This window comes from Candida dubliniensis, chromosome 2, assembly GCF_000026945.1.
Source record: "Candida dubliniensis CD36 chromosome 2, complete sequence".
In the NCBI taxonomy this organism is placed as follows: domain Eukaryota; kingdom Fungi; phylum Ascomycota; class Pichiomycetes; order Serinales; family Debaryomycetaceae; genus Candida; species Candida dubliniensis.
Window position 1 is genome coordinate 1,337,679 of NC_012861.1, and position 11,682 is coordinate 1,349,360.

Consider the following 11,682-nt stretch of genomic DNA (forward strand, 5'->3'; position numbering starts at 1 on the left):
ATTCATATCAACTCAATTAATCAATAATATCTATTAGTACATTAAGTATATTGGAAAGTGAACCAAAAGAAAAAAAAAAGGGGGGAAGGGGGGAAGTTGATTCAAACCTATTTTAATGCTGCATCCACTTTTTCCATATTATCACTATTTTTGATAATCTCACCATCGGAAGATTCTTCACCACTACCTTCCAAATCTTCTTCTTCATCGTATTCTTGAATACCAAATTTACCTTTCCAACCATTATCGATCAAATAATTTTTAAATTTAACATCTTCTTCTAATAAATCTTCATCTTTTAAATGAGGGATAAAAATAAATGTTACTAAAACTCCGGCTAATCCACAAATGGCAGCAATAATAAAAGTCCATTTATCACCTAAATTTTTTTGAATTGGACTAAAAGTTTTAGTCCCCACAACAGCACCAACTTTACCAATAGCAGCTGATATACCATAAGCGGTACCTCTAATTGGAGTAGCAAATGATTCTGAAGATGTTAACCCCATATTATTACCGGGACCAAAATTACCACAACTCATCATTAAACCATAAAATACAATGAATAATCCGGTTATGGGTTTAATTTGATGATATGCACATCCAACAATTAATCCAAAAACAATATATCCACAAAATCCAATCATCATAGTATATTTACGACCCAAAATATCAACAACATAAGCACCAATAAATACACCAGGAAGAGCAATGGTACCTAAAAGTAAATTCCATTCAGCAATTTTTTCTAAATTATTTTTTTCCAGAGTTGGCACAACATTAGAAATAATCCCAGCTGAAAAAATCCCATTAGGGAAAGTAACAAAATCATATAAGAACCAAGCAACACAAGTACCAATTAAACGAGGCCAATAATATTTAAGAGCTAACCAATAAGGAGCACGTTGTTTTATAGCTGATTTAGTATATAATTCCGAAGTCACCATTTTCAATCGGAAATAAAAAACTGAAAGGGGCCAAAAACATCCAATAGCAAACATAGTTCTCCAAATGGCATCTAAATGTTTACCACAAATTCGATTAACAATTAAAAAAATACATAAAGCAAATGGACCACCAAATGATAATGGTAAATTAGTTGCCAATATAAATGCTCCACCACGTTTTTTCACTGATTCATTAGCAGCTTCACTTGCGGTTACAGAAGAAGATGGATATTCTGCTCCAATACCAAATCCTGTAACTCCACGGAAAATAGTCAACATCCAAAACATTCCATTAATAGTTTTACCATGAGAAGCAGCACACATCATTGTACCAAAGATTAAAAAACATGTAGCAGTAACAATTGACCATTTTCTACCAATATAATCAGCAGTTAATCCAATAATCACTTGTCCAAATATTGTTCCTACTAAAGATGCATTAGAAACTTGAGTTGATAATGATGCAGTATATTCTTTAGGATATTCAAGTGCAAATACTTTATTCATCATTGACATGACATTATTTTGATATCCATCGGAAATTAAAGCAAATCCAGCACATAAAATCATTAAAGCATCTTTTAATTTAACACCACCAGCTAATCTTTGTTTACGTTGTTCAGAATCATATTTAAAATGTCTTTTATTATTATTATTATTGTTATTATTATTATGTGGGACTTCAGTAGTTTCAATAACTTCAGATGATTTAACAAGATCACTCATGATAGTAAAGGAGGAGGAGGGGGGGGGGGGGGGGCGAGATCAATGATTGTGATGAAATACAAAAAGGAAGATTAGAAGTAGATAATTTTCAGAGATATGACAATCTATTTAAATAAATAAATAAAAAAAAAAAAAGTAATGTAATAATTTTCGTAAGTTAATCCAGTATAACATTATTTAATGGGAATTGATTTGAATCAAACAATGTAGAGCAGATCCCTCCTCCTGTAACGACAATAAAGGATAATAGAAGAGAAAGGAAATCAAAATTTCAAAACTGTTCCTAGATGAATTACCACTATGATCTCGGTGATTTTATTCTACTTTTGCACAACATCCCCACGTTGTTGTTGTTCTTGTTGTTGTTGTTGTTGTTTAAGAGCATGCATGTATAAATATATTTTTCCATCATTTACATAATATAAACTGTTTTTGTGCCGTGTGTGTATATGAATAACACAATTTCCTTATACTTATTGTTTGATCCAATTAAGAAATTTTGGTAATTGCATATTCTTCCCGATATTATCCAATTAGGGATAATTAATTAACAAAAAGGTTTTTGAGCGTTTGTCATTTAGGTCTATTCTTTTTTTTTTTTTTTTTTTTTTTTAGACAAATTTCATAATTTAAACAACTCCTGCTGCTCCTGTTGCTCCTGCTGCTCCTCTTCAATATGTGTCTATGTCCTGTTTGTTTTTTTTTTTTTATTTCTCTCTCTCTTTCTCTTTAAATATTACCCCTTTGTGCGTTATCTATAAATTTCGGTTCGAAGGTTTGAAATTTGTCAAACAATGCAAAAATATATATATATATATATATATATAGAACACACACGTGTGCTCCTGTTGGTTCATATATATAATTTAAATAATCATCAATATCAGATAGACTTGGGTTTAATATTAGAAATCTATTAACTATTATATATATATATGAATACCAAGTATATTTAAACTGTATAAATCTTATACGACTATTGTGGTTTGTAGTTGTTGTTGTTGTTGTTGTTGCAAAAATAGAAATTAGACGTTTTTTCCTGTCAAATGTCAATCCAAGAAAAAAAAAAAAACAAGAAAAGAATTTTTCATATCCCGTTTTTTTTTTTTTTTTTAGTGTTATAAAGCCGTGAATTAGAATAAACAAATAATCAAATAAACACCAGAAATTAAAGTCAGATTCGAAAAAAAGAAATAAAATAAAATAAAACAAAATAGAATACAATTAGTCTAGTCTATCGCAAGATTGCCAATTATTAAGCTTTATGGATTTGGAATTTTTATGTTATAACACGTTGACTTTAATATATGGATATTTTTATTGATTGTCTAACTTCTATGTTTTTTATTATTCCGAGGGAACTAGAATAATTATATTTGTATTGTTATAAAAGATCTAAAATCAAAATTGTGATTATTGTGATTATTGTGAATTGATTATCTTTTCCATTGAACCATGTGGGTCAATAATCTATTATACAATATTATTATTTAATTAATATTCCCAATAAAGAATTAAGAAACTATTCGTATATCATCGACTAAAATCATTCCGGTTAACCTATTGTCATATTTGGATTCTCCAATCTTCTTCTCCAATCTTCTTCTTTAACCTCTCAATTTACAGATCATGAGATTATTGGCATAATTTTCAATTTATATTTCCATTCATAAACCAAAGTACAAAGTATATAACTCGTGTGTTGTTTACAATAAGAGTAGCTTGTGACAAGAACACAATAGTAAGTGGGCAGTTTTTTTTTTTGTTAAGTACAATGTGGTCAAAGTAACACTATTAAAAAGAGCAAATCAACTTTTTAAGGTCTAACATAAAATAGAAAAAGATATATATATATATATATATATGTTAGATAATCTTTTTAAGTAATGAAACGCTAATCATTTGGGTTAGTATAATAATGATGTGCTGAAAAAAAAAAAAAAATATTTCTAATTTACCAAGAAGAGACAATTATGAAATAATAGAAAAATGTAACATTAATGAACCCTGTAACAAAACCGACATGAGATGAGATGAGATATGATGATATGTGATGTGATGTGATGAGGTCAGAATAATGTAACATCTACCAATTTCAAAAAAGAAAATCAACATCAATTTTAGTATTTCAAATTTAATAGGAAATTAATAAATAACTACATGATGATTTTTTCTTTTTTCTTTTTTCTTCTTTTTTTTCTTTTTCTTTCTTGGGTCAAGACTTGTTGCGAAAAATAAATCCAAATTTGCAACTTTGTAGTAAAAGTATAACAACACAATAAAGACTAAAAAAAAAAAATAATTGATCCGAAGAATTAGGCGTACAATCTTTTGATTTTCTTCTTCTTTTTTTTTTTTTTTTTTTCAAGATCATTTAAATTATAGAGTTTTCAAAATCCGAATATCTTACACTTTGAATAAATGGAAATCTATTATTAAAACTGTGTATACATTAAAATTAATAGCCCACACACACACACACCACCACCACCACCACCAATCCTCAACCGTCATTTACCGATTTCAAGAATATCATAATTGGATCAATCTAAACCATTATGATTACAGTCTATCTATATATATATATATATATGTATATATGTATATTTGTTACGTTACATTTGTTTAAAAGTGGTAATACTTTTGGTTGTAAAGGACTAGGTTGAATCGGAAACTTCGGCAGTTGTTTGTGTGTGTGGTTTGTGTGTGTGGTTTGTGTGTGGAAATTAGTCCGAAAAAATTTTTTTTTTTTTTTCCCCCCGCGGCGTGTTGGTGGTGGTACCACTCGACCCAATCAAAATCATTTCTTGATCGATTTGATTAGATTAATAATACAGGAAACGGTGGTACGGAGAAGAAGAAGAAGAAGAACAAAAAGAAAAAAAAAAAAAAAGAAAAAAGAAAAAAGAAAAACGGGTCAACAACAATAATAACAACTTTACACGAGTGAAAAAGTATGTATGTATGTATGTATGTATGTATGTATGTATGTATGTATGTGTGTGTGAGAGAGTTGTTTAACAATTACGTAATCCCTTACGGCGATTTTTTTCATTTGTTGTTCCCTTTTTTTCATTGTCTTATCTCTTTCAACGATTCATGATTTATTAACAACAACAACAACGGTTGTTGTATTGCCGATATTTATTCGGGAAATATATTTTCTATCCAATCATCCACAGTTTGTTAGAAAAAAAAAAAAAAAAAAAAAAAAAAAAAAAAAAAGAAGAAGCCATTCCAAAGCTTGGCTCAAATTAATATTTTCAAATGATAGATAGGATAGGATAGGATAGGATAGGATAGTAATAATGATTAATCTGTTTTTGTCTTGAATATTCTCTGATCAAGTTTATTAAGTTGTTGTTGTTGTTGTTGTTGTTGTAACACCACAAATGACGTATGATTACATTATTGATGCATTAATGAAAGTGGAGTAAAAAAAAAAAAAAAAAAGAGAGAGAATATGTTTGAGAATTATTTGTTGGGTTCCATATATAATGGGGCCAGACATGGAAGGAAGGAAGGAAGGAAGGAGGAGAAGAAGTAGAAGAAAAAACAAAATGCCTCACACGTGACTAGTGCCAACGAACGGCATTTTTTTATTTTTTATTTTATTTTTTGGTTGTTGTTCTATTATTCTTTCTTTCTTTTTTTTTTTGTCAATTAATTTACGATTTGATTTAGATAATAATAATAAATGTAACCACCACAAAATATATTTCCTCAAATCAATCCAAATTAGATAAAGAAAGAAAGAAAATAATATACATACATACACACATAAATGTCATGATTTTTATCTATATCAGTTGACAAAATTATTTGTCCCACAATTCCTAGGATTGTTGTTGTTGTTGTTGTGCTCTTTTTGTTGTTGATAGATTATTGGCCATGAAATAAAATGTCGTGATGTCGTGAAATAACAATTTTAGGAAACAGAACGCATCAACATATATTTTAATGGACAAAATTGTTTAGTAGTATTATATTATATTATAGTATTATAATTTTCCTTTTTTTTTTTCGATATGGTACATTAATCTGTCTAGGCTAAGGCTAAAATATGTATCTAACCGCCGCCTTCGCTCCACCTTTGTATTATTATACCCCTAACGAGTTTTGTCGATTAAGGGGGGGGGGGGGAAGGAGGGGGAAGAAAGAGCGAGATATAGAGAGTGGAGATGAATCAATTTTAGATGGAAATTATTGGGTGATTCTTCAAACCTAAAAGTCTCTTAAAAACCCTATTTCAAAATGATTGGGGGGTAATGGAACCATTGCTATAGAGTTTAGGAGGAGAAATTGGTTTTATTAATGTTTGTGTTGGGTTACACCAAGCTCAAGCTCAAGCTCAAGTTCAAGCTCAAGGGATAAATGTTTATCCTGAATGTATGGTTGTTGTATTGTCGTTTTATTTCATCCATCATCGCCGTAAATCTCTTTGTCAACCGGCGCGAAAGATTTCATCTCAACGTGACAATAAGATGAAAAAATAAAAAAAAAAAATCAAACTACTGGGTGTGGCGATTACCGCCGCCAGCTATCTATTTCCCACCACCACCGCTACCACCACCACCACCACCCACAATCGTAACTATAATCAGCAAGGAAATATATATTTAGGTACAGGAATGCCCATGACAGGTACACAAAATGTCGTGTACCTATTCTATTCCCATTGTATTCTTATTTCCTTCCTTATTTCAACAAATCATTAGCTTTTCTTAAGATGTCACGTCTTTCTGATTTGTTTTGGCATCAACAAAATTGCGACATTTCCGTTCTCCATATAAAATCTCCACCCACCACCACCCTCACCACCCCACCAGAAATTGATTCTACACTTTAAATCCACTAGGCATTTTTATTAACAAAAAATATGATAATGGTAAGTAATGACCAGCAATTCTACTAAAACTTTGAATAGATTGAACATAAATTTAAATTAAAAGCCAAAGCCATCATCATCATCATTCAAAGCAATAATGAAACCACACCATTTTAGAAATCAAACTTAATATCTTGTGTTACGTAATGGATGACTTTATTTTTTTTTTTGTTTTTATGTTTTATGTTTTCTGTGGTGTTTTGCACTACCATGTGAGGAACCACCATCACCATCAGCACCACCAAAAAAATCTAACCCCCCATTCACAATTTTGCTATTAAATTGGTGGTGGTGGTGGTGGTGGCTGTTTGTTTTTTTATTTGTAAACAACAATCTGTATTATTTTCATAACAGCTAAGTGCCATCCTTGTACCAAAAAAAAAAAAAAAAAAAGAGGATATTAAAATTATAATCAATTGGAGATTTATGTTATGAAAGAGATTAGATAAAAAAGTCTAGAAGTGGTAGTGTAAAGATGACAGAAACAAATAATTTTGTCCAAAATCAAAAAATCAAAAAAACAAAAAGAAAAGCTGCGTAACAACAACAACATCCACAATTACTTTTTTAACTAATGGTTGTTGATTTTAATTTAATTTAAATTCCGGTTTGCCCCCTTTTATTTTGTGTAAAGTTTTTTCTTTTTGGCTTTTTTGCTTTTTTTGTTTTAAGAAGAAAATTTCTCCGTTTTCCCTGTTAATTATTTTTCAAAAGAGTTTTACACAACATACCATACATAGTTCATATCTAATATATGTATACTAAATCCACAATTTTTATATATATCTTTAATTTCAACTTGTTTTATTTTCCTTCCTTCCTTCCTTCCCTCTCTCTCTTTTTGTTTCTACTTTAATTTTATTTTGTTATTCTTTCTTGATTCAATCAAACCTTCATTCCACTTCTTTTTTTTTTATTTTTTTTTTGGTTTATTTGTACTTTTAATGTTACATATATTCATATAAAGAATACAAGAACAATCTTTTATTAGTTTCCTCATCTTGCCCAAAAATTTTTTTTCTTGTTTTTTTTTTTAACTAAAAACCCTAATTATCATTATGTTAGCTATTGATAATTCACCTTCAAATCATACTACTCATCATTCCAGTTATACTCAAGTGGAAGATTTTTCCACTGAAGTAATATCACTTGCTAATAGTGAAATGACTATTGAAAGTAGATATCAACCAACACCAACAACAACAACAACAACAACAACAACAACAAATATAGCTCCACAGTTGCAAGAACAACAAGAACACACACCTCTTATTTCAAATCCTTCTTCCCAATTTCAAACAAAATTCCAACCACAACCACAACCACAACCACAACCACTACAACAACAGAAAGTATCATCATCAACATCAGCTCTTAAAAAGGCATCATCTCTTTTCAAACTAAATACAAACTCACAATCACGTAATAAAAAGCATATCAATAATCAACAACCACAACCACAACCACAACCACAACTACAACCACAACCACAACTACATTCACAATCACAACATTCACCTACATCTCCAAGAACTTTAGCTAGTATTACTTCCCGACAATCAACACCAACACCTTCAAACTCCTCATCTCGTCCAAACTTGAAAAGTTTACTACGAATTGGTTCATTTTCCAATAATCAACCTCATATTCATTCTACCAATCCTCATGTCAAAAATCCTTCCATAACAGCTCTTGAAGGAGAAATTGAAGTTAAAATTGATGAAGAAGGAGAGGAGGAGGAAGAGGAAGAAGAGGAAGAAGAGGAAGAAGAAGATGATGAAATTGCTTATTTATCTGATCTGGAATCTGATCTTAATTATGATCCTAAATCTGAAGAATCACATGAAGATTATCGAACTGGTGGTTATCATCCTGTTTCTAAAGGAGAAATTTATTATTCGAAAAAAATACCTAATCGAGAATATATTATTTTACGTAAATTAGGTTGGGGACATTTTTCTACGGTTTGGTTAGCTAAATCAAGATATAATGGTACTTTATTACTGAATGATTTAGAATCATCATCAATATCAGTACCAGTACCAGATACTGATGAATATTATGTGGCGATTAAATTTGTTAAATCAAATAAAAATTATATTGAAGCGGCAAGAGATGAAATTAAAATTATGAATATATTAAATGATCCAATTCATAATAATCATCATATCCCAAATAAAAATATTTTATATTTTAAAAATGATAATAAATCACATCCTGGTTATAATCATGTAATGCAATTGAAAGATGATTTTGAAATTTCTGGACCTAATGGAATTCATATATGTATGGTGTTTGAAATTTTGGGTGAAAATGTTTTAAATTTAATTTATCGTTATAAAAGATTATATCGTAATATCAATTCTGAAATTAAACGTAAAGAAAGTGCTGAAGAAAGTGATGGAAGCCAACAACAACAACAACAACAACAACAACAACAACAGCAAATGAAATTTAGTAAATGGGATACTAAAAATTGGAAGAAAAGTACTAAATCAATGCTTAGTTTAGGTCTTCACAATAAGAAAGATACCCATAAGAATAATGACAATAACAATAATGATACAAGTAATAATAATAATAATAATAATAATAATAATAATAATAATAATAATAATAATAATAATTTCACAATAAATAACAATAACAATAACAATGGTACTGGACAAACATCAATAACTACTGCATCATCATCATCATTAAATTCAAATCCTCAAGAAGATTTTTTAATTGAATCTTCAATATCAAATCAAGATAATGAATCAACTACAACTGTAGATTCATGGGAAGATGATTTAGATAAAAAAATCAAATCATTAAATTCTCAATCATTAATGAAATTAATTGAAACTTCAAAAACTGTTGGAGGAATTCCATTACATATTGTTAAACAAATTGTTAAACAAATGTTATTAGCTATTGATTATATGCATCATTGTGGAGTTATTCATACTGATTTAAAACCAGAAAATATTTTAATTGATATTAAAGATATAAATAAATTAATTCGTACTATTGAAGATGAAAAATTATCTAAATTTAGAGCTAGTTTATCAAGTAGAAAAGCATCATTAATGAGTACATGTTCAAGAACCACAACTGCAACCACAACTGCAACCACCACCACCACAACAACAACAACTAGAAGAAGAAGAAGAAGTCTGAGTAAACAAATAAATCAACATTATCATAATCAACAACAACAACAACAACAACAACAACAACAACAAAAATCTAATTGTTGTTCATCTTCATGTCATATAAGAACATTATCAACAACTTCAAATAGTTCACAACAATCATCATATTTTTATAAAAAACTGAAAAATTCAATTGTTGGTAAATATGAATCACCAATTAGATGTTCTAAACCATTAAGTTCATCAATATCATCTGATTCAATATTTAAAGATGTAAATTTTAATTGTTGTGAATCTAAACCAAGGAAAAAATCTATTTCTAAAGCCATTAGTCCAAGAAATTTTTCATTCTTTGATTATAACAACAACAAAAAAGATCAAGATCAAAATCAAGAATTAATTGATGATAATACTAATAATATATCGATTAAAATTGCTGATTTAGGTAATGCAACATTTGTTGATGAACATTTTACTAATCAAATACAAACTAGACAATATCGATCACCAGAAATCATTTTAAAATATAAATCTTGGGGGTCACTGACTGATTTATGGTCAATTGGTTGTATAATATTTGAATTAATTACTGGAGATTTTTTATTTGATCCTCATGATGGGAAATTTTTTGATAAAGATGAAGATCATTTAGCTCAAATTGTTGAATTATTAGGTGAATTTCCTAATGATAATTATTTATTAAATTGTAAATTAACTGGGAAATTTTTTAAATTAAATCAACTGAAAATTATTTTTAAAAATATTGATCAATTGAAAATTTGGAAATTAAAAGATGTTTTAATTGAAAAATATAAATTTAATAAAAATGATTATGAAGTTGATTTAATTTGTGATTTGATTTTAAAATGTTTAAAATATGATTTAAATGAAAGATATGATGCTAATTCTTTATTAAAACATCCTTGGTTTAATAATAGTACTACTACTACTACTACTACTAGTGGTGGTGGTGGTGGTGTTGGTGTTGGATTGGAAAATATATTGAAGAATTTACCAAATTGTCATGATGATTTACCAGGTTATACTTGTGAATGTAAAATATAAAACTATTAAGGACTATATTGCGATTTGATTTACAATTATAAGTATATATATATATATACATACATACATATGTTTAGTTGTTTAATTGTTTTTCAATCAATAACTGTTATTGATTAAATTTACATCTTTTGCAACCAAAGACTATATTATTATTTAAATTATAATTCCTTTTGCTGGTTTAGACAAGATTGTGAATGAACACTCTATTACAAGATGTTATTTATCCAAAAAGAAACTACAATATCTTTTCATTTGTTAATAAAAAAAAAAAAAAAAAAAAAAAAAACTAACTATACCTGAAACATGTATTAATATATATATATATATATACTAGAGACCAATTTCTAAAGAATTGGTATCCTATCTTAAGGAAATATTAAACACTCATAAAGTGAATAATACGTTAGTTAATTAATTAGTATCAGATTCTCAATATCATTTAAAATGACATTGGAACCATCATTTTAAATAGTTGTAGTTGCAACTAGAAGTCTGCAAAGAGTTCACACCGACACCATGGGTCCTTTCAAAAAATTATACATCACAACTATAATTGACGAATTCACTGGTTATACGTTTGTGGTTATCTAACCCTTTCAAACAAAATCAAAGATTGAATGATTGAGAAATTTGTAAATATTTATAATCTGGTGGATTTTCCATCATGAAGGTGCGAAGAACGAATGAGAGAGAAAAAAAAAAAAAAAAAAAAAAAAAAAAAAAAAAAAAAGACGTACAGGTAGGTAGTGCATAAGCACAAAATTACAGTATGCAAGACAACCTGTCGTGTACATTGGACAATAACTATACAATTATACCACTTGGTTGGTTGGTTGGTTGGTTGATGTGTTAAAGTTTGTCTCTCTTAAATACTAATGATATCTTGTAAAGAGTTTCATCTATTTAGACTCAGTAG

The 11,682-nt window shown here is 28.6% G+C and overlaps 2 protein-coding genes across 2 annotated transcripts; one reads left to right on the forward strand and one right to left on the reverse strand. All coding sequences in view use genetic code 12, as the record gives it.

Annotated features, from left to right (window-relative positions):
- Positions 1-107: 107 nt before the first annotated feature.
- CD36_20910 (plasma membrane permease, glycerophosphoinositol and glycerophosphocholine uptake, putative) lies at positions 108-1,673 on the reverse strand (the record flags this gene model as incomplete). Its single annotated transcript, XM_002418524.1, has 1 exon — positions 108-1,673. The coding sequence occupies one exon, from the start codon at positions 1,671-1,673 to the stop codon at positions 108-110; it is 1,566 nt and encodes a 521-aa protein (XP_002418569.1).
- A 5,946-nt stretch (positions 1,674-7,619) lies between these two features.
- On the forward strand, positions 7,620-10,766 carry CD36_20920 (SR-specific protein kinase, putative; the record flags this gene model as incomplete). Its single annotated transcript, XM_002418525.1, has 1 exon — positions 7,620-10,766. One exon carries the CDS (start codon positions 7,620-7,622, stop codon positions 10,764-10,766), a length of 3,147 nt encoding a protein of 1,048 aa, XP_002418570.1.
- Positions 10,767-11,682: the final 916 nt, after the last annotated feature.